The sequence below is a fragment of the Protopterus annectens genome, chromosome 9.part0, assembly GCF_019279795.1.
Source record: "Protopterus annectens isolate FY-2018-M chromosome 9.part0, PAN1.0, whole genome shotgun sequence".
In the NCBI taxonomy this organism is placed as follows: Eukaryota; Metazoa; Chordata; order Ceratodontiformes; family Protopteridae; genus Protopterus; species Protopterus annectens.
In genome coordinates this window covers 1,752,975,522-1,753,000,183 of record NC_056743.1, presented here as the reverse complement: position 1 = coordinate 1,753,000,183, position 24,662 = coordinate 1,752,975,522, and the positions used below count along the sequence as shown (strand labels likewise).

Genomic DNA, 24,662 nt, shown 5'->3' with positions numbered 1-24,662 from the left:
TTTTTACATCTGCCAGACATGTATTCCATGTAAATGTGTGACTCACCATCTCTCACTTGTTGGTTCCTGTGACAGCATTTCTTCAATTTTCTCCTCACTATAGTAAACATGAGTTTCTGTAAAAATGTCCTAGGTATATTTAAAAACTGAGTGTTGTAATGTTAAAATGACCAAAGACTGACTGAATTTTTAAGCCATTTTGAGGAAGACAAACCTGATTTGGAGAAAACATCATGTGTTTGCACTGAACAGTTTAAAAATGTTTGCAATTTGATCTGTACTGTGATTTGGAAGTGAATGACCTAAACTAGAAAGGGTACTTGATAAATAAATGTACACAAAAGCTTTTCCAAGTAAAGTTTCAGTTTTTATTCTTTATTTAAATACAAACAAAACAAATAAATATATACATTTACATTAATGGTTAGATATTAGATCCTTTTGCACAGACTGTCTATTATTTACACTTATTATAAGCAAAGCAAATCTGGTACATGTCACAGACAAAATAAATACATGGTTTAACTTGTAAATTAATACAGATTATTCTGTATTAATAAAGTGTATGTTTTTGTTTACCTTCCCATTCAGCTTCATCCCAAAACAGAGAGTGTTCATTTACTAAAGGCAAATCCTAGACTTTTGCATGTGAAATAGTGTTTGCAAAGCTAGGACCAACATTGCTATTGTAAGTGTTTTAAAATGGGCCAGATAATGTAAGTAGAGTTTATTGCCCATCATTTAGCTGTTAAAGCATACAGGCATCAATTGAAGAGTTGCTTTTATCTGCTGTGTAACTAAATGTTTGAGCTTGTAAACAACATGATTTGGTTGAGGAATGGGTAATGTGCAGTGGATGTAAATTTCCACATTAACTCGCTTCACCTCTTTTCATTTGGTGATATGAAGGTATTGAAGAATTTTGTGCCACAATAACAGGATTGACTAGCAACTACAGGTGGTGTAATGGGGTGGAAAAGTCTTGGCAAATAAATGTTTTTCCCAGTTGTATCTCTCTGCTATAGAAGTAATACATCTTGGCAACAGTTTTCTGCATTCCACTGAGTTGCTGATTTGTTATAGCGTAAGTCACCATTGCCTGCAATGATGACTTGCAAAGAAGCATGTCACACTTCTTTGACTTTGTTCATGGCAAACAATAAGGCGCTTTTTGACTGAAGTCCATTATCAGTGAACAAGCTAGTCCTTCCACTTCTTAGGAGTTACTGCAAATGTGTATGGCAGTTAAAAGACGTTAAGCCACTTTTCAACTGCAAGTCTTCAGGTACCTTCCTTTATCAAGGTTTGTTAGCGTCAACCTGGAATAAAGCAAGACATGAAAAAGAAATGAACACTGCAATATTTGAGTGCATGGACATAGTTTTCACATAAAAATTATTAGTGTTAATAAGAAAGGAGCCTTCACATGAAAACACAGCAGATTCAGATAGTGGTATTCATGTAACCATCTTAAAGGGTTTGTATTTTTATATGGGTAACTTTCAAAGGCTTTCCTGTTGTTTTACATTTATTCTTCAAGTCATTCTGTGGTTAGGAGCTTAGTCCATTTTTGTGGTCAATGGGAGCAGAAGCCTGTCCTTGTAGTCAATGAATATATGGAAAAGGACCTTCACCTGAGTGCCAGCTCATTACATGACATAGGTGGTTCATAGGGTCATAGGTGAATACTAGGCTAACTGCCCTGCAGGACCATGTTAAGCCTAGCCAGTAACCTCAGGTCAGAATCAAACCATGTACTTTGTGTCAGTGATGAAGACTTTAACCATTATGCCAAATCCTCCCCCTACTCATTTAATATATAACATGCACATTTATGTGTAATTTAGAGGACTGGCTTGTCGCCCAACACCCAGAGAAAATGCACTTGGCAGTTTATGTGAACAAATTCTCTCCTTTCATTGCTTTTGTTTTAACAGTATTGATAAACAAGAGCGTACAAGAGGGCCCAGTCTTTTACAAACAAAGCAAATGCAGTGCAATAGAACATATTACCAGATTCACATTTTAACATTGCATTAATCTTAACTCTGCTGCAGTGCTCTCTTTTACTAGTTTCTCTGCTATATGGTGCTCATATCTGCATAGATACATGGGCTTTATTGTATTTTAGTTTTAGTATAATTTTGGGCTTCCTTTGGATCTTGTACTGTAACCTTGCTTATACTTGTACTACTTTTTAATTATACCCATATGGTACCTATTTGTTAACTTCTGATTTGCAACATGGGCTAAGCCTGCAATTGGTCAGATTTTTATCAGTGCTCTACCCTGGTAAGCAAACTTAAGTAATTAAAGTAAGTGACAAAACTCAAAAACTCACAATGTTGAAAATTCTAGGTAAGCCTAGCCATCATATTACATCTTACAATATTTATTTATTTACTGTTTTTGATATCTGGGAAAGTTTGACTGTGCAATAAAACCCCTTTTTAGCTGAGGCTTAGGGTGAAAAGCTCCAAATGACAAATGTCCGCCTAAGATGCATACCTCTGCTAAGATAAAAGGAGTAAAATAAAGTTCACATTTGCATCCAGTGTGCAGAACTTCATTGAGATTACAGTCTTCGGTATACAAAGTAAGGCAGTGTAGAATCCTCAAAACATGGAAACATTCCTACAGCAGGGATAGGCCATGGTCAGAGGGAATATTTTAAATCTTGGGTATTTTCAGTGACTGTTGTATCTGTTAAAGATAGTAAAGCAAACAAGTACTTTTTTAGTTGTAAGGAATGCAGGCTTTATAGTATAAATGAGAAGAAAGTCTAGACAAAAGAATATGCTGTGATCTTGGGTTGCTGGGGGTGGGTGGGTATAAAAAGTGCATTGATTATACTAAATGTGGAATTATGATAATTCATTGTGTTTTTACAAGAGGGGGTGGCCACGGTGATGCAGTGGTTAGCATTGCCACCTCATAGCAAGAGGTTCTTCAGTTCGATCCTCTGCTGGGGTGCCTTCTGTGTGGAGTCTGCATGTCCTCCCTGTGGTCGTGTGGGTTTCCTTCGGGTGCTCCGGTTTCCTCCCATATCCCAAAGACATGCTGTAGGTGGACTGGACACACTAAACTGGCCCTAGGCATGAGTGTGCGTGTCTATGCCTTCTGTGGAAGGTTGGCAACTCGAGACTGTAAAACTCCACTGCCAGTCATGAGCGGACAGTGATCTGCTGTGGCGACCCCTAACTGGGAAAAGTAGAAAGAAGAAGAAAAAGAAGAACTTATTTTTACAACAGTGGATGTCTAGATTGATTCTTTTGGGTTAAACTGTATTTTTTTTAAAAAAAGTAGACTCAAAAAAGGCAAAAAGATGAAAGCCATGAAAAATGCTAAGTTCCTTGTATCTGAAAAGATATTTGCTTATTTTTTCCATTAGCACATGTTCTTGGTGCAAGTCAAGATGTCTGCATCTGAAGGTAGTTGTACATTCTGTTTGGAGTAAAATTTACAAAGATTCCTTTATGAATCTGTAGAGATGTTAACTGTTTTTTTTTCTTGTTGCTGACTACTTTTATAATCTTCAGGTGCACACAATTAATCTTGAGAGTTCTGAGCTTTCTTTGCCAAATGAAGCACAAACATTTAAAGCTAGAATACCAAGCAGTTCAGAGAAAATAAAGTTGGAAATAATGGGAAGCAAGTAACAGACAGCAGCCTCCTTTGCAGCTTGAATCCTGTAATGCATTTAATAGGACAATGTAGAATTTAGTTTTAAAGATAGCTTTTGATATTTATCTTAGGGCTTGAAGTTAATATTTTCTGAAAGCATACAAGCTGTTTTTCATATCTGGGAGGGTAAAATAAATGAGATCAGTGTAAGTGGGAATACTGCCTATAATGTGCATTTTAGCATGGAGTTGAATAATGCCTCTGGGTGCAGTTGTTGATTTGAGTCATTTGTTCCTGTCTGGAGGGTTAAACTTCATATTTTGAAGATGTTTGTTCTAAGTTAACAGAGAACTGGGAGTTTTGAATATGTATTTAGTTTTTTGTTTGATGTTTTCATTAAAACAAAAAGTCTTGAAATGTGACATAGGTTCAAATAGAAATGAGAAGAAATAACTGTATAAAAGATGAGCCTACCAAAAAGTGTGTCCATGTAAGGCAAACGTTGGAAATAGACACTTAAAAAGCTGTCATGTATATTAGGTAGGAACAGTAGCTTTTTATCATAATGGCTATGCTAACCATATTATCTTGGAATGTAAATGGCTGTGAAGGTACATACAAAAATGAATATGTATTCAATTATATTACAAAATGCAGAGTGCAAATAGCAGTGCTGCAGGACATACATTTGGAAATATATGAGCATATGAATTTGACAAAAATTATTTTAGGATGGATATTCAGCAGAATATCAGGACCAAAGGAAAAGAGGAGTGATAATACTGATTGGTACAGGGGTCCAATAGTGATAGAAGAAGGGATAAAGACGATAATGGTAGATTTGTGGGAGTATTGACAAGGGATGAGGATTAATGTGACATGGTCTTATATTACACCAAAAACTGGTATTATGGAACTTAACAAATTTTTGGGAAAAATAATCAGCTGTCAACAGGGAATATTACTTATAGGTGGGGACTTGAACTTGATTTGCAATAGTAAGGATGTATTGGGGTGACCTAGAAGGAAAAATATAACAAAAAAAGATATAGTTCTCAGGAAATGTATGAAAATATTTGGTATGAAGGACATGAGTTCAGTAGCAGGAACTAGGACAGAATTTATATATTATTATTCCCCAAGGTACAATAACTAGGCTAGACTGGATAGAAAGTGTATCACACAGAAACATGCACATTTGATTGAATGCTTCAACACCCATCCAGTAACTGTTTTAGATCATGAACTGATAAAAAACTAATAGAAAAATGCAGGGTAGTGAAGTAAATGCGAGATAGTGGTGCTTTCCCCTACTTGTTAAAAAGAGAGGAATTTAAGGACCGAGTGGTAGAAATTATTTGAGAGTTATTAGGGAAGATAGAAATTTCATCAGAAGTGATAACTACTGAGTGGGTTAAAATGAAAACTGACTATAAAAATAGGGAAGAAATAAAAGAGAGATAGGGAAGAAATAAAAGATAGATGTGTTTAAGAAGTAATAGGAGTTATTTAGAGCAGCTGACATTTATTGCAGAAAAGGGGGGATCTCAAAGAATGGGAAGAGGTGCAACTGCAGAGTGCTAAAGAGAAAATAAAAGAATATTTTGATAATATGCATGAGTTTAGAAAGATTCTTGTTAAGCAATTGTTTTTTGATAACAGAACACACAAACTTTTAGTGGAATGACATTGACAACAGAAGGTGGAAAGGGTCTCCATCAAACTTAGGGAGCATATAACAAGAAAAATAACCAGAGATCCTAGGTATTAGAGATATTTTGTAAATTTTATGAACATTCCTATAAAGCAGAGGAATGTAAAAACCAAGTAAAAGCACTGATGGAAAAATTTGTGGAAGACTTAATTATGCCAAAGGTAGAGGTAGATGAGACTCAACAATTAAGAGAAAATTGGATAAAAACGTTTGACATATAATCAATCTGCAGGAAAGTCTCCAGGAACAGATAGTATTCCTGGGAAGTTTGAGGGAATTAAGTGATAAAGATCTGGAAGATTTTGTTAAACAGTGTTTTAAAAGGAGAGGCAGCACCAACTCTTTGAAGAAAGCAGTGGTTGGCTGTATTATTCTAATATGATAAGACCCATTATTCTAAGATGTAAGACCCATTTCATCATGATTATAAAGTGTCTGTACTAGCTAAAAGAATAGTAAATTTGTTTCCAAAATTGATAGATATGGACCAGTGTGGTTATGTTGAGGCAAGCATTTGGCAACATTAGTAGAAAAGTGATAATCCAGAGTGGAGTGGAATTGAAATACTACTGTTATTGGTAGGTCTTGATGCAGGGAAAGCATTTGTCAGAGTAAGCTGTTGTTTTATGTAAGTATTTGCATTTTGTGATACAATAATAATAATTAGGAGGACATATAAAGAATCAGAGGAATGAACTGAAGTGGGAGGATTCCCCTTTTATAAGTTTTATTTGAACAGAAGAACCAGGAAGGAGTGCCTCCTTAATTACTATTATTAGTATGATAATCAAAGTTGGTTTTATTTACAGATGATCTGATTTTGCACCTGATAAATTCAAACACCTCAGTGTTGTTGAACATTTTTAGACCATTCCAGGAATTTTCCAGATACAAAATTAATGAGGATAAAACAAATGCCACATACAAATTGGTTCAGCAATACCCTTGTTAATGGGGACACAGTAAGATGATGTATTTAGGAGTTTGGATTAAAAAGGTTTCTGTTATGGCTGATAAGGATATGTGGGTAGTGACTAAACAAAAGAAAATACAGAAACTAAGAAACTTGTTTATGAATGTAGATAGTAAGATACAGGCATTTAATTTTTTTTAGTCCCTTCAGTTTCATATATGTGTCTGCCATATTTTTATCAACCAGAGGTGAAGTTGTGGATAATAATAAAGAGTTGAATTAATTTATCTGGGAGGGGAAGACTGCAAGAATTAAGTGGGATGCTTCCAAAAGAACAAGGTTATTTAGGATAACATGATTTGAAAAGATATTTTAGAGCTACACAATTAAGGCTCATAATATAACATGAGACAAAGGTTATAATTTAAATGATGATGAAACGGGATAATTTTAAGAAATAAGGAGAAAGTGGGATTTTGGATTCATATTCTTAAGGAAAATAATAACCATACAGAATATTGTATTTATAAAGTATCAAAGTATTCTAAGAAATACGCCAACACGAGAATGGAAAAAGAATGTTTACCATTAAGGGTACAGAAAATAGGCAAGAGGGGGCTAGAATTTATTGGAGAAAACTAGCAAAGGAATCAAGGTATTGGGGGGCAAATAAGTAAAGTAGGAAAAATAATAGATTGGGAAGAGGCCAAGAAGACATTTGGATTGCAGGCTAGAGAGTGCCTTCCATATCAAGGATTGAGAGGGAATATATTCAAAGAGAAAGGGATAGGGGAATCCTAAATGAAAGACCTGCTCAGGTAGAGTTTTTAGTTGAGTCTTGAACAGAAGTTGCTGTTAAAGGGATAATAGTGCGGCATATAAAATATTGTACGGTAAGTATAAGTATAAGAACCAATCAGAGGAAATTAGAAAATATTAAAAAGAGAGATTGGAAAAGCAATTTACAAGGGAACAATGGGAGGTATGGCTCTTAAGTATACAACAAAGTCTTAAATTGGGAATTGTGTAAGGAGTACATCACACAGCTCAAAAGGTTTGTATTATTTTCTTATGCTGCAGCTCATTTTTTGCAGTTTGGTACTGGCATTTCAGTTTTGTGCATTTTATTTTTATTTTTTTTGCTTACTAAGTGGCTATAGTATTGTTTATTATAGCTTAGCAATTTCTTAGAGGTATCTTGCATCTTACATATTGTAAGAGAAGTAGTCAGCCTGTGTGGGATTTGAGCTTGAATCTTCTCTTAATTTAGTTTCCTTTTTCTTTTGGTAACCATAGTTATCACCTCAAATCTTAAAATTATTAAAGTCACATGTCCTGACAGCTAAGGGACATTCTTTTGTGCCAGATATGCTTTCTGCCTTGTGTGTTAGCCAAGCCCTTCATCTTCCCCTTAGAACAACCAAGTACAGGCAAGAGGACTTATCTACACAGTGGATGTCCACAAACAAACTTTTGTATTATATACAAAGAGCTAAGGAAATCGGGCAGTATGTTCAGCTTTTTCTGTCAGTAATGAAAGGAATGTAGGGGTGGACCAGTCACTAATCAAATATAGTCTATATGGTAAGTTGAAACTCTCTTTTTTTCCTGTAATGAAATGTTTGGGTGTGTTTTGTGTAGTTTATACTCTTGACTGGTGTGGTCTGATCACGGAAGTGAAACCTGAGTAACTAGGGCCAGACATGAGTAAACTTGCATTTACCTGCACACAGATATGATATTATTGCTGCTAGGCTTAACATTATTTAAAAAAATGTCTTGCCCTGTTATAAGTAATGCCATTGCAAGATAGGTCTTCATTACTTTTTATCTTAGCTGTGGGCTGCATATGCCGGCCTCTGGGTACCTAATGCTGCTTGTACAGTGCATCAGCTTAGTGCGTTTACTGACACTCCATGCCTGTTACCTTTGGTTTTTTTTTTTAGATTTTTGATACAGTGTGATAGTACTACTGAAGTATTTCAGTGGAATCCAGAGTCATGGTAGATTGGGAACCACATATCAAGGAGTAAGGTTTATGAGAACAATATGTACTTTGTACTTATAAGGTGAACAACTCAGGGGAGATGCAAGGAATTTTTTTTTTTCATAGAAAGCATGAATTTTGATAAAGCAGGTAGATAGGATCAAACAGTACCAATATTCAGCAATGCATAGGAGAAAGATGGATCCTAACAGGGAGTCAGTAAGTGGAGTGATTTGTAGACAGATCAAGACTGTCATGTGGAGAAGTGTGTTCATAGGTTAAAATGTTCTGTCTGTTGAAATAATTTTGTGGGCAGGTCTCAGAAAACATATGACAAAATTCAAACAGAAGAACATGTACCTGCTTGTACCCCTATGTGTGTGTACTCTCACCACATTAACAACCCCAGTCCCCATTTTTAACACTGTTACATTTAATGGGGGTTTAACAGTGAAATGCTGTATGAACATGTACTAATGCTTCTCTTAGAACTCTAAGCTGTTTAGTGAGTACTCGAAACAGACAGGGAGATCAAATATTGCCCCAAGTGTACTTTCACAGTATTCCTTTTATTTCTCTTCACTATAAGCTGGACACTCCTCATTTACAATAAGCAGAACTTACTTGTCTGCTTCTAATGTTTTTGGATGAACAATGATCTCCCAGTTCTGCTGTTCTACCAAACTTCTTGTGGAAGATGTATCTCAGCATTTTTATGTCAGTTCATCTTTGTAAATGCAGGTTGGTTTGGTGCAGCACAAGCTATTTCTGCCACCTTGCTTTATATGTGAACCCCGATTTCTCAGTGTTGTCATGATGCCAGATTATATGTGAGCCATGACTTCCCAGTGTTCTTAGGGTGCTACCCTAGTTTATCCCAATCCTGATTTCAGAGTGTTGTCATGGTGCCACCTTGTTTTATATGTGAACTCTGATTTCCCAGTCCTGTCAGGGTACTACCTTGGTTTATATGTGAACCTTGATTTTCCCTTGTTGTCCTGGTGCCACTTTGATTTACATACAACCCTGATTTCCCATTGCTGTCATGGTGCCACCTTGGTATATATGTTTATCCTAATTTCCCAGTGCTGTAAGGGTACCACATTGGTATGTATGTGAACCCTGATTTCCCAGTGCTGTCATGGTGCCACCTTGGTTTATATGTGAACCCTGATTTCCCAGTGCTGTTAGGGTGCCACCATGGTTTGTATGTTCACCCTGATTTCCCAGTACTGGCATGGTGCCATCTTAGTTTGTGGGAACCTTAATTTCCTACTTCTGCTGTAGACCATGTTATTATATGCATCCTAATATCTTTGTATGCTTTCACATCTCAGTAGTATGTAAGTAGCTGTTACCTGCCAGTGTCTCTCACAAGATCACTAAAATTTGTGTGCAAACTCTAGTGGAGCTATGACATTAGTTGCCTTTGTTAAGATGCTATAGCAGTGCCAGAATTTGCACTTAACCAGACACAGTAATGGCTCAGGATTAAATGGCTTTAAACATTCAGTTTTGCCTCTTGGACAGATGTTGAGTATAGCTAAGACTAGCTGAGGTGAAGCCTGCCTTGTGTCATTTGATGTGTAGACTCACCCGATCTTGTAGCCATGATAGCTGCTTTGTCTGTTCTGCGAGTAATCGTTGCTGATACTGTATCAAGTTCTTCAAGCCAGCAAGCGTCTTCATCTGCTTTTCACTGTGAGCCTAGTGCAAAGAATAGATAATGTGACGCTAGTAAATAAACTGTGAGGTGTGACTTACAAGTACTTCAAGTTTTATTTCATAAGTACACTTCATATTATACCTTAATTTTGGGTATAGACCTGTGCATGTGTTACATTGTTAGCAGCATTCTACAACAGTATGATATAAAAAACAGCAGTAAGATACAGTGTAAAGAGAAGCAACTTGCTATGAGGAATAGTTACCTAAGCAAGTGTAGCTGTGTACCTTCCCTGTTATTTACATATCAACAGTGCAAAATGTAAGGTAAAAGCAATACTTCCAGTTTGTATACACAATTTAAAGTAGCTTGGTAGTTTTGTTTTTTTGTTTTTTTTCCATTTTTTCCCATATACCTGTCACATCATTAATTGCTTTATGTTTATTCTCATACAAGGCAAGAACTGCTTGCTGTACATTCAGGCAACCATGCGGGGTTTCCTGAATGTGGCTTAATTGCATACCTGTCTATTTAAAGGCCAGCTGCAGATACCCAGTTACACATGTGTTTTCCCACACATTCGTGGATGAAGGCTACTTCACAAGCATAGCTTGGCAGAGTCGTATGCACATCCAAAGCTCATAAGCCACATGCTATGTATTTGTTCTGCAGCAGGTGTAAATGCTGCATTTTATATTATTTCCTCCTCCTCCCCCCAGAAGGGGTAGGTGCTAGACATATGTTGCCATCCTTCCCTGCTGGCTTCTCTGGGGCCTGGTTCAGTGTTTGATCCTGTAACATAGTCATATCAGGGCTTTAGCCCTGTGAGCCACAGAGCCAGACACGTAACTTAGTAGTTCTGACTTGCAGTGGATATAAGAAGTGTACACAACCCTGTTAAAAAGCCAGGATTTTGTGATCTAAAAAATGAGACCACAATAATAATTTCAAAACTTTTTTCACCTTTAATGTGACCTATAACCTGTACAATTCAATTGAAAAACTAACAAATCTGTTAGGGGAAAAAATATAAAAAATAAAAAACGTACAATAAGCTGGTTGCATAGGTGTGCACACCCTTAAACTAATACTTTGTTGGAGCACCTTTTGATTTAATTACAATATTGTCTTCTTGGGTACACATCTGCCATCAATTAAAGAAACTCTGATTAACCCCAAATAAAGTTCAGCTGTCGTAGTAGGATTTTCCTGACATTTACTCACTTTCCTGCTACAGCAAAAGCCATGGTTCACAGAGAGCTTACAAAGCATCAAAGGGATCTCATTGTTGAATGGTATCAGTCAGGAGGAGGGTACAAAAAAATTTCCACAGCATTGAATATACCATGGAACACAGTTAAGACAGTCATCAAAAAGTGGAGAAAAATATGGGACAACAGTGACTTTGCAAAGAACTGTATGTCCCTCCAAAACTGATGAAAAGACGAGACGGAAACTGGTCAGGGAGGCTGCCAAGAGACCTACAGCAACACTGAAGGAGCTGCAGGAATTTCTGGCAAGTACTGGTTGTGTACTACATGTGACAACAATCTCCCATATTCTATGTATGTCTGGACTATGGGGTAGGGTTACAAGACTGAAGCCTTTTCTTACACAGAAAAGCAAATTTGCAAAACAATACATCAAGTCTCCCAAAAACATGTGGGAAAATGTGTTATTGTCTGATGAGACCAAGGTTGAACGTTTTGGCCACAATTCCAAAAGGTACATTTGGCGCAAAAACAACACTTTGCATCACCAAAAGAACACCATCCTTATGGTGAAGCATGGTGGTGGCAGTATCATGCTTTGAGGTTGCTTTTCTTCAGCTGGAACTGGGGCTTTAGTCAAGGTGGAGGGAATTATGAACAGTTCCAAATACCAGTCACGTTTGGCCCAAAACCTTCAGGTGTCTGCTAGAAAGCTGAAGATGAAGAGGAATTTCACCTTTCATCATGACAGTGACCCGAAGCATACATCCAAATCAACAAAAGAATGGCTTCACCAGAAGAAAATTAAACTTTTGGAATGGCCCAGCCAGAGTCCAGACCTAAATCCAATAGAAAATCTGTGGGGTGACACGAAGACGGCTGTGCACAAGAGATGCCCTCGCAATCTGACAGATTTGGAGTGCTTTAGCAAGGAAGAGTGCGCAAATATTGCCAAGTCAAGATGTGCCATGCTGATAGACTCCTACCCAAGAAGACTGAATACTGTAATTAAATCAAAAGGGACTTTAACAAAGTATTAGTTTAAGGGTGTGCACACTTATGCAACCAGCTTATCGTATGTTTATTATTTTTTATATTTTTTCCCCTAACAGATTTGTTTTTCAATTGAATTGTACAGGTTATAGGTCACATTAAAGGTGGGAAAAGTTTTGAAATGATTTATTGTGGTCTCAATTTTTATATATCACAAAAAAATAGCATTTTAACAGGGGGGGGGTGTACACTTTTTATATCCACTGTATAGAGCAGCACTGCAGTTGCACAATATGCTGTTCTTTTGCAGTTCTGTTTGAATTCTGGTCCTCTGCCTTTTTCACAGTGAAAAATTTAGCAGTCATGTTTTCAGACTTTAAGATTTTTAGGTTACAAAAGGGCCCCATACATGTTATAAGTGTAGTATTTGTCACTATATCCTGTGCTGGTATATAACAGATAATAAAGCCTGTTCTGCCAGCATAATCTGAAAAGCATCTGGCATTTGTCCCAAATGAAGAAAAAGGCAGGCTCATGTTTTATCATTCTTTTGTATTGCTGTCTAAGTAGTTTCTGTTTCTGCTTATTAGTGCTTCGTTAAAGTAGCTATCTACACTGTCTTGGCTTTTGTGATGTTGGCTGGTCCTTTGTTGTAGTTCCCTTAGTTACTTAAAAAATATGTGAACCGTCGGCCCTAATAAACATGGCATCACTCTGTGATGATGCATTCTGGAGTATGAAAAGGTCTTTCACATTTTAGAAGCCTTGTATCCTTTGTGTGGTTTAGGTTGAATACTGCAGTGAATTTCCCAGCAGCAAGGTTAGTCTTACGGGCTCTTTCCTATGTTGTTAATTCCCTTGTACTGCTTATAGATATCACTAACCTAGACTGGTAGTGATGTGAGCTTTGCTTTTTTATTCATTGTTCTAAGTATACTGCCCTTTGTATCCATTTTGAACTCTGTAGAAATGGATGCTGTGTTTTGACAAAGCCATATCAGTGACTGTTTTTATTTTGTCCTGTCTTTTGGTTATGAGAGATCTCTTAATGCACCCAAGTATTTTCACTGTGGTTGACCTTTCTTTTTTATGCTATTTCATTTTGTTTTCCTCTAGCTTTGCATTGTAAAAAATGTTTCTCAGTTATTGCAGAACTTAAGCTATGAGCCTCAACAGGCTGCATGCTGTAGTCAGGGGTTTGATTCCTTCAGCCTTCATTTGTCAGCTGAGCAACACTGAGCAAGTCCCTTAACTAGACAGTCCTCCTAGGCAAAGTCTGAAAAGATCCATGTGGATCAGTGATCTAGCCCAGTGGTTCCCAAACTTTTATGAGCCAACACCCACTTTTGAAAACTGTAATTTTTTGAGACTCACTACTCTCATTGTTGTGCATGCAATACACGCATGGTCCTCCTTAAAGGAGAAGACACCACTACCACAGAGTGTTTTTTTGGGATTTAAGGGGACCATGTGGATTTAAGGGGACCATGTGAACTATTCTCATACTTTACTTATTAGCAGAGCCAGAACATGGTCAAATGGGGCCCTAGGCAGAGTAATAGATTGGACACCTTAGAGCAGCCCCCTCCCTAGCCATACCAGTGTTCCATTACTTAGCTATTTCTCCCCAGTTACCATGAACACTGTTCAGACCTATAAGTTTGCATACAGTTTTCTTATTTACTTCTACAATGATTACAAATATTGAAATAAAATGCACAAACACTGATAGCGATTTGGAAGACAACATAGTCTCACAATGAAAACAGACTTGCATGAACAGTAAACTTCTCTGCCATTGAAACTCACATTCATTGAAACAGCATTAAAACCCCGATTCAAATAAAATTCATCTGGCCAGTGGAGGATTAAGTTTACCTTTGGGCTATTTTCAAACCATAAGCTCCTTGCATACATTTTTAGGGCCACACATGCATGTATGTGTTCATAAGTTCATAGGGTCATACCAGGCTATCTGCCCTAGGGCATTTATAAGCCTAGCCAGTGTGTGTCTGGCTTTCGCCACCCATTTTAAATTAATTTTGCTGTGTCCTTTTTCGAGGTTAGTATACTGTGCCTCTGTCTAACAGTGACACAGAAGTGATACCTGGGGTAAACGTATGATCTCCCATCCACTCATCAAGATTCCTCTTGAAGAGAGTCAATGAGGGACTCTGCCTAACCTGGACTGGGATTTTATTTCAGAGTGAAGGGAGCCTCTGGGTTATGAATCTGTCCCTCCAGCATGTCCTATTTATCTCAGTGCTGAGGTTCAAGTCTCTCGAGTGCGTAGCTCGATGGGATTTGGATTTTCTGAGGTGCAGCATGTCCATTAATTCCGGGTTGGACATGGCTTTATACGTCAGGCACAGATTGCCTCTGAGCAGGCGGTATGCCACTGAGTAGAGCTGGAGTTTCTTTAACCGGGCAGCATATGGCGTCTGTTTGAGCCCTATGATCCTCTCGGTGAGGTACTTTTGGGGTCTTTCCAGTTGCTGCAGGTGTCTGGTAAGGTACATCCCAAAAGGGGCATTGTACTCAATTATGGGCCTGATGAGGGATGAGTAAAGAGGCACGATAACCTCCCCTGATCTAGATGTGAATCCCTTCATGATTAGGTGGGCTGTATAAAATGTTTTTCTAACCACTTTGGCCACGTGGTTGTCAAATGAGAGATTGCTATCAACTTGGGTCCCCAGGTCCCTAATTACTTCTTCCAGATTTAATGGATTACCACCTATGTGGTAATTTGTGGGTACTTTGTTTTTGCCAAAGGGGATGACTATACACTTTTTGGCGTTTAGCTTGAGGCCATGGCTCTGGCACCAGTTGTCTGTTTCTATGAGGCCCTTTTGGAGGATGCTTGTGTCGGCTGGAGAGTCGATTATGGTGCCCAGTTTGCAGTCATCTGCGAACTTGGTCAGCCACAGTCCTTCCGTGTTGGCCTGTACCTCCGAGAAATATATACCGAACAAGAGAGGTCCCAGGACTGAGCCTTGTGGGACACTACTTGTAACTGGTTTGGAGTCTGACATGGCTCCAGCAATTCTAACCATGTGGGTTCTGTCCTTGAGCCAGTTTGCAACCCATCTAGTGCCATAGGGGTTTATATTTAAGCTGGTGAGCTTATCTATAATGCCCGAGTGGGGTATTGTATCGAAGGCTTTTGTGAGGTCCAGGTAGGCTGTGTGGACCACCTTCCCCTCGTCAATGGCCTTGGTGACTGTTTCAAAGATATCGACCAGGTTTAAGAGGCAGGATCTGCCCTTAAAAAAGCCAAACTGGGTAGGATCCAGTGTCTGTAGGTCCACAATATCTTTATTTATGAGGTCCATGATGATCCTTTCCATAGCTTTGCAGATCAAGCTAGTCAGGCTTATGGGGTGATAGTTTCCAGGATCTGTTGAGGCACCACCTTTGTGGAGAGGGACCACTGTTGCTGTATGCCAATCTTTGGGTACATATCCTGTAGTAAGGCTGAGACTGAACAGTAGTTTTATGTTTGGGTTTAGCTATTCTTGGAGTTCATGTAGGACACAGCCCGGGGCACTGTCTAGTCCCATTGATGCTGTATTTTTTGCTTTGGAGAGGGCGGCTCTTACCTGAGCATCTGAGATGTCGGGGGGCAGCACACTGCTGGGATAGATATTTGCCCTTTTGGTGGGGGGGGGGGGTTGCACTGAACCTGTCAGCTAGGATGTTGGCAATGTCTGTGGGTTCAGTGTATTTTTTGTCATTTTGGACTAATTCTGAGCATATCTGGGAATTCCCACCCAGGTTCCTGTCATAACTAAAGAAAGCCTTGTGGTTATCCTTAGTGTTCTGTGCAATTTTTCTCTCTAAGCTGGACAATTTTATGAGTGCCCATAGTTTTTTGCTAATACTGATCAGAGATGCCTTCCCTTTTTGGGATTTTGCTCTATCATGTAGTAGCTTCCTCCTTCTATTGTATAGTTTGTTTATGGCTGGGGTCCACCAGACAGGATGTCTGCCTTTGGAGGATTGGGTCTTGGTTTTATTTGGGATTGCATGATCCATGCATTCCTGAAGGTGTTCATAGAATGCGTTTATAAAGGATTCTGCGGTCTGGGCCGTATTTTCCACAGGCCCGGGGGCTTTGAAGGATTCCACCTCGGTTTTGAGGAGCGTGAAATTTGCTTTAGAGAAGATTTTCACTGTGGTTTTCTGGGCAGTGGGTGGGGTCGGGATGTGAATATCCAGTGAGATTAGTTTATGGTCTGATCTTACCAGTGAGGGATACACTTCTGGTCTGGAGCATAGAGTCCCCATGTTGGTGATGATCAGGTCCAGTATGTTTTCCCCTCTTGTGGGAGTGGTAACAAGTTGTTCCATAGCATTTGAGTTTATAAATTCTAGGAACCTTTGGGCTAGGGTGTTGGAGCTAGAGTAATGCTCCCAGTCTATGTTTGGGTAGTTGAAGTCACCCACTATAATGGTGTTTGGAGAGACCTTCATATTTTCCAGTGTTCTCAGGAAGGCCGAGTGGGGTTCCTGGGTTTGGGAGGGTGGTCTGTAGCAGGCTATAAACTGGAAGGCAGTTTTACCCACTGTTAGTTGCACATGGATCGTCTCTGATGCTTCATGCTGTGCCACCAACCTGGAGGTGTGGGTATCTTTGACGAATATTGATACTCCCCCTACTTTTGTGGTTCGGTCCAAGTTTTGGGGCTGAAAAGCATGGTATGAGGTATAACCTGGTAGTGCTGGGGTGCTCTCGGGAGCCTTGAACCAGATTTCTGTTACTGCACAGATATTGATGTTCTCCATGCTAAGGAGAGTTTCGAGTGCGTGCATCTTGAGGTTTAGACTTCTGGCGTTGAGTATTACTCTTAGTTTCTTATCCCTTGTGATACCTATGGAGGTGGGTTTGTCTTTTGAGCCTTGCCTAAAAAAGGCACTATGAGGGTGGCAAGAGCCTTTGCCAATATCCGAAAGCCCAGGGGTGACAGGTGCAAGCCGTCCCTAGCGAAGCATTGTGGCTTGTCGAGCATGTCATCCCAGGCTGACAGGCATTGGATCCCCTTTGAATGACACCAATACTTAAGCCAGTTGTTGAAATTGATCATCTTGTCTTCATATTGTGGCATCATTCTTGGTGAGGGTAAGATGCTACTCAAGGTCAGGGTCATACCGGCCTGGGCTACATGCTCAGAGAGACCCTCTATGTCTCTTTTCATGTAGTCCAGGGAGGTACGTCTCAGGTCATTCACACCAGCATGGACAATGACCGAGTCATATTTGTACTTAACTTGGAGTGACCTGAGTGCTTGTGTTATGTGGCAGATCCTAGTGCCCGACAGGCAGCTCACCTTGACCTTCTCCTTGTTCAGCCTGGTGAGCGGGACGTCAGTGTGCCTGACGATAGAGTCACCTATTACAAGTGTATCATGTGTGTTGTTTAGCCTTAAGAGCTGTAACTGTTCGGCACACTGACTTTGTTCTGTTCCTTGTATAATACAGCACCATTTGCTAGACTGTGTTTTAAATTTGTAGTTTTGAACATTCTTCCAGTAAGCAAGGAAACAAAATGCATAACCCAGTAATGACAAAACTTCCCATTTCAGAACATTCTAACCATAAAAGCCCACTCAAACGTCTGTCATTACAGTCCACCAGTATCAGTCAATAAGCACAATCTCTGCAGAAGTAAAATTCATCTGAATAATTCCATCTTAGAGATTTGTAACTAATGAAGAGGCTGCTACAAGCAAACAACTTTACATTTCAGTGTTTCATCTACAAATTCAGCGTTTGCTGTCCTTGAGGAATTAATTGTCTATGTTACATTAAAGAAACATTGGTAAGCTGGTAATACTGCAATAGGGAACGACTGAGAAACCAACAAATTCATAGTTACTAGGTATCTTATACAAAGGAGGATGCACACAGGAATGCAGAACCCCTATCCCCCATTAAAATGCACCAAATAATTGACAGCTAGGGCATTACATACCATGCCTCCATACCTCTCAACCTCTTAGCACAAGAAAGCTGGACACCGCCTAAAATAATGGGGGGGCAAAGGCCTCAAAATAGGGACAGATTATAAATATTGCTATTCTAGACTTAGAAAGTTGCTAGAATAACAACATTTGTGTTAGTATGCATTGTCTGAAGGATATGAAGTCTGAAACTCATATATATGTCATTATTTAGTGACTTCAGTTCTCTGTGATTTGCTACAAAACCATAAATTTTATGAGAAACAGACCAAAACTATGAGGCTAAATCTGTATATTTCAGGGTATGCTAAACACCCCCCCCCCTACTTTCTCTTTGCTCTCGTACACACACACACACACACACCTGCCTTCTGTCTGCTCTCTCACACACACATGCATATACACCTACCTTCTCTCTGCTGTTACACAACAGCACACACATACACACCTACTCTCTCCCACAGCAGTACACACACATACACACCTACTCTCTCACAACGCAATGCAAATACACACACACACACACACACACACACACACACACGCATCTTCTGTCTCATACAACAATACATACACTGTCATAAGAACAGAATGGCTAGTTTAAATTACATAGACTCACTTTCTCTTTCATACAGAAACAAACGGAACTGCTAGTTTACATTACACACACACACACACACACACACACACACACACACACACACACACACACCTTCTCTATAAACTGAATGGCTAGTTTAAATTCCATGCATGAGTGCAGAATGGGTCTGCAACCGCATTGGTGTGTGTGTGCAAAGTATTATTTTTTTTTTTTTTATGTTAAACCTTCTTACCAGACGCGACCCACACTTTGAGAACCTCTAAAACATTTAACACCTGCAAATAAACAAACGTCTGGAAATGTCTGTTTAAGGAGACCTGTGTGCTGTGCTAAGAATGGGAGCTGGGTGGATCTGTATTTACACATTTTGAACTTCTAATCTCTTCCTTTTATTTTTATCTCAGTCACTTTCACCCATCAGTTGATTCAGTGCCCACTACCTACCTAGAAGGAGCATTCCAGGATTACACTTTTCCACCTGGGAAAATGTTTTCTCAGATTTTTACAAATGCTTGCATTTTATATGCTAGTTTTGTTGAATGTCCCCCCATTTCCTCCCCCCATAAGGATTTTAAAATGTCAATGCTTTATTTTCCTTCATATGATGTGTGCACTCCACCTGTTATCATGTCCCCCTCATAATCCAGGTGCTCCCATCCCCTTCTGACTCTGTTCTTCTTGAACTTGGTCCACTAATTTAATAATTTCTAAATGATTTTTGTAACTGAACACAGTACTCCTTCATTGTTGAGAGAACCGTTGTAGCAATGTAGATGGTTTTAAATCATAGTGTCGAAAACATAGTAACTTATTTTGTAACAGCATGTAAACTGAAGTGTAGGAATTGTGCAGAATTAATGGGTAACCAAAGGTAGTGGGTCTGCAGATGAATATACAAAATAAGTACAAGAGAGTGATGTAATAAGAAGGGCTGAGAAGCAAGGTGGTAATCACTGGGGTTTGCATAATGATTAAGGTGTTTACATGGCAGGCACAATATACAGGGTTTGATTCTCACCTTTGGGGAAGCTGGCTAGGCTTAAAATAGCTTACAAGGCAGCAAGCCTTGTACTTGGCTATGAACCCATTTTACTTATTTATATATTCATCATGCATTTATTTTCCATTTTTTTAACAGGTAGGTGCACTGAACAGTTGGGGGACCCCTTTCATGTAGGACCATGGCCATTTGGCTTTGCAAACAGAACAGTGTAGAGATGCAAGTCCGGTCCAAGAAAAACATAGTATACAAATTGCATTTAGGTATAATTTGGACAGTGTACATCAACAGAAGTTATGAAAAGAATCAGGGAAATTTATACATACATACAGTTAATCTTTACTTGTTGCATTAAAGCTTTGAAACACTTACTACCTCATACCAGAAATGTTTTTTTTTCTTAATTTAATGAATTGTTACACTGCGTATAAAGCATTATATGTCTGAGAAACATTGTAGATATGCAAGAGAACCTAGGGTAATTAGAGATGTCTACTGATTTTATTTCTGTATTTTTTGTTTTTGTGCACTAATGGATTATCCAGTTATGTTGATTTTTCTTAAACCTCTCAACCTTTAATATGTATTCCCTGTACACCAGTATAAATATTACCATCACTTGCACACCCCTCGGTATGGCTATGCATATGCAGTATTTAGCTGTTTTAGATAGGAAATGTATAAAAGTAGTATCAGTGCAAATTCATTACATTGTGTAATGTGTGGTAGAAAATGTAAGTCGTGTGCATTTGTTCAAATGCTGCTTTCTGCTATTAAAATCAACTATTACAGTAGGGCAGTAGCATTGCAGATGGGTCTATTTATAAGGAACGAAACTCATCTGAAATGGCTGGCAGCTGCTAATTTTTCATGAAGGTAAAGTTACCTCTTCCATTATATCACTTCAGCTATTCTAAAACAACTGTGATGAGAGTTTGAAGAATGTGCGTGATAAACCCAAGCTCGCTGACAAATTTGCAACTTCTGGCCACCATTTATTTTATTGAGTATATTTTATTTTTCATTATTAAAAGCAGAAAAACAGTTTTTGTGTGTGCACAAAAAACACATTTAGGACAAAATCAGTAGTGTCACATTGTTTATAAACAACAGAACTAGAAGCTGTTGATGCAGAATCCAGATGGTAAAAAGCTCACTGGCATTATAGCCAATTTTATAACGGGAATAAGAACTTAAAAAGTATGAAAGGTATGTTGGCACCTAATTTGATGATAAAGCAGTGAGGTTAGGTTATGAAAGTGTTCCTTAGATGTTATGTCAGTACATTTCACTATGTCAATGTTACTATTAAATTTGTACGTATGAACACTGACAAGCATGCAGCATTATTAGTTCTTTGCAGCTTTATTCACGTGACTTGCTGTTTTCTTTACCTGTACTTATTTTATGGTGGAAAGATTGCAGATTTCACAAAATAATTAGAAAAATATATTAGAGATGTGTAGTAAAAATAAATTTATCATACCCCAAAGATGTGGTGGAGATGAGGAATGTAAATGTGATACGCTTTTTCAAGTGCTGGGAGTGTTAAAAAAGGGAAAGTTAAGAGGCACCTTCATTAATAAATTAAGTGCAAATGTCAAATTGGCTGTTTGTTATACTCTATGGTACACTGGCTTAATGCTTTTATTTGTATTGAACCAAGTTTAAAGTCCAGGGTGGCAAAAAAATTAAATACGTTTTGGATAGCTGTTCACTGACTACATTAAGCAATATAAGATGTTGCTTAATATATACTTGAAAAGGAGTGAGCAAGACTCAACGACTGGATTTGTTTTATACAGTGTAGTGTAACCAAATGTTGTGACTTTAAAGGAGGAGTAAAGGTGTGTGTGTGTGTGTGTGTGTGTGTGTGTGTGTGTGTGTGTGTGTGTGTGTGTGTGTGTGTGTAGTGGGATATGGTGGCAGTAAGTTAAGTAGACTTTTGACAGAAAGTACTATCTTATCCAGGTCACCCCTGAAAAGGAACATAAACAGATGAATAAAATAAGCTTAAAATGCATTAGTATGACAGGGTTTATGTCTCATTATCATTCAAAACAAAGATAAACTCCACTATGAGTTAAACAGAGTAGTAGTACCCTTGCCATTTGCAAGAAAATCTGGACAGTTGGTTGGGTAGCCACAAATACTTTCCAGGTTTGTCATGTGTTGCTGTCCTTAAGAGATGAAGTACCTTGTGATGTTTTTTGAGCCTGGGTACTTCATGGTTTGGAAACCCTTCTAAGGATGCAGTTAAATTCAGGTACCATTTAACAATCCTTTATTCCTATTTTATTTCTAAAACAAATGAATAAGAATCTTACTTTTAAACTTTTAAGGTACAGATCTTCCTCTGTCAAGTCTGTCCTTGCAGTCTGCTTTAGGACTTCCTCTAGATTATTCACATGGTTTCTTAGTGTTACATGCCCCAGTAGCACACTCTGCATCAGGTTGTTGATGTCTTTGCCTCGATTTTGCATATCCTTTTCCTCCATCTGTTTAAAATAATAACAAGTGATACAGAAAATGAAGATTAGTACATCATAATGCAGCATGAAAATATAGCAGTACTGCTTCAGAAACATTCCTCATGGTCTGAGCATCTGCCTCTGTGTATCTATGCATATTAATAGTTTTGGATTGATTCTCCTGGTTTCTGCTGAACTGTTGTGACCCCCCCCCCTTTTAACTAATAAATGTAGCTTTAGACCTAATAAGCAATCAGATTTGTGAAAAATGCAATGCAGTTTAATCCAGCAAACAGCACTACTGCTAGGTAAAGTATTGCTAATATGATTAGAACCCGTCAGCTACTATTTGGTTGTAAACGCCTTCTTTTCTGATGAAAGAAATTGCAGACTTGCATGGCCAATTGAAAAAAACAATGTTGTCTTTCTGTTTGAGAGGGACAGTTGTTACAAATTCCAGAAGTTAATACATTTCTAAAGGAGGCAGGGACTTGGAAGAAGTCTAAGGTTATGAAGATGACACTTTAATCATCTGTTGTTTTTATATCACTCAAGGATATCATGTGACATAGTGTTATTTGTTGCAGAGATAATGGTCTTATTCTTCCAGCCCTCTATAAAGTACAGCCCATTGGCCTCATCACTATATTAAGACAGTATTCATGCAGGACTAAAAATTGGGAAGCAGTAGAAGCCAGATACCTTTTAGCTCATGGTCCATTTATTCCCTGTCTGAAAGGCCTCATCAGCCTTTTTTCCAAGATATGTGAGTGTAGGCCAGTAGTGAACAGGCCACTCTTACAGACCCAGAGGACCCCACCAATCACCTCACCTGTGCAGCATATTTCTCTCTCTCTTTCCCTCTAAAGCTTCACAAGTGCTGTTTTTTTGCAAGAGATGTGTGTACCTCCATGCATTTGTCTTCCCTGGTTAATGGTTCTCCCTCTAAGTCGTAAACAAACGGCAAACCAGCACTACCCCTCCTCCCACTATGGGTGAGCCAGCAATAGCTGGTCACTGCCATCCTTCCAGTCCATCTGCTCTAGTACCAGCGCTAACTGAATGCTTTTCAGTCAGTAAGGGCCTTCATCCTCCTGAGGCAATAGAGGTAGGGACCAACGTTTTCCTTTGAGACATTTACTGCAGTCCTTGCTTTGATAATTTGTTTCATAAATAAACACAACTTATGGTTATAGGTCAGAATAAATAAGTATTTCTTATAAGAGTAGTTAGTTCCTGCTCTTATATGATTTGTGAGTGGGTATACTTAAACTATATCCAAAAGAAGTTGATGGCACCTACTTTCAGTGTCTCTACAGTGTTACGCAGCTCTTCTGTCTTCCCTTTGATCACCACTGCCTGTGTTTTCAAGTTTTGCAGCCTTGTATCGAACAGGCCAATGGAGTTGCGTATGAACGCTAACTTTTTTGTCATGCTTTGGTACATGTCATGTAAAGACTGTCGAAACTGTAGCACTCCAAAGGCAAGAATGTTGACATCATCTTCACGAGCTACTTGTGGCACTGCCGAAGACATAGGCTGACTTGATCTGCTGTGTCTCACTGGAAGCATGGAGCAGGAAGATGCCAAGAGCAAAACTAGTAAGATGCTATGCATTTTCCTTTGGAATGTTGGTTTCCTTTCTTTTTTCTGCAACTTTTGCAGGATAGTTTAAGCTCTCTGATTGTATCACAAGTAAAAGGCTTTCAGACTAAAAACAAAGCACAAAGTGCTGAACTCGAACCGCATTAAATTTTTTCACTAGTATTTAGCTGAAGTTCTTTCCACCTTTCTATCCAGCTATAGATGTATTTGTTCTGTGTCTGTCTTTGCTAATCTACGTGGATGCTGTTGGAGCTAACATATTTTGCTTTCTTTAGTCTGCTTATAAATAGTTGGAGATTCTTTGCGTTTGGGAATGAAGTAATTACCCCTCCCTTTCCTTTAATATTTAACTGAAAACAGAATACACATCAGATGTTCCTAGGACGTGCTGCAAGGAATGAGACATGCAGTTGAGTAACTAGGAGTTTCATCACTTAAGTTGGCAGTAAACTTGCACACCACTGTGATTTAAGCAGATGTTAAGAAATCTAGAGGTTTTATGTTCATTTTTATCTAGACCTTGTTTCTCTTATCATGATCTTTCTCATATCAGCCACATCCAGCTGCATGCTGGAGAAGAGCTGGTGCAATCCAAATTAATCTGTTTGCTGTGTAATTTGTACAGCAGCACAGCGCTCTTCACCCTTAGCTGTAGTCTGCAGACCATGTTTGTGCAGTTCTGACTCCATGCATACAAGGATACTCCATTCACACTTTATTCCCTCAGAGAACTTTTAGTTACTGTAAAGTTGTGGATTGTATGTAAGGCCTCCGCTGAACTATTTGCAGTATTTGCAAGAGAAGTTGAATTAGCTTCTAAATTTTTCTTTTCAGTTATAGTGTGGTTACTCGGTGACCTGTTTTCTACTCAATAAAACAGATTTGTAGAATGTACAATGAAAACATCTTTTGGG

The 24,662-nt window shown here is 38.6% G+C and overlaps 2 protein-coding genes across 9 annotated transcripts in view; one reads left to right on the top strand and one right to left on the bottom strand.

The window, feature by feature from the left end:
* The window catches only part of DOCK6 (dedicator of cytokinesis 6), a 2,991,519-nt gene that overhangs the window by 1,358,722 nt on the left and 1,608,135 nt on the right, over positions 1 to 24,662 (top strand). The gene's annotated exons all lie outside the window — the stretch shown is intronic.
* On the bottom strand, positions 355 to 24,002 carry LOC122812239 (angiopoietin-like protein 8). The gene is made up of 4 exons (XM_044084605.1): positions 23,446 to 24,002; positions 22,000 to 22,170; positions 9,835 to 9,945; positions 355 to 1,319 (listed from the first exon to the last, which is right to left on the bottom strand). The coding sequence occupies exons 1-4, from the start codon at positions 23,758 to 23,760 to the stop codon at positions 1,299 to 1,301; spliced, it is 618 nt and encodes a 205-aa protein (XP_043940540.1). The 5' UTR covers positions 23,761 to 24,002; the 3' UTR covers positions 355 to 1,298.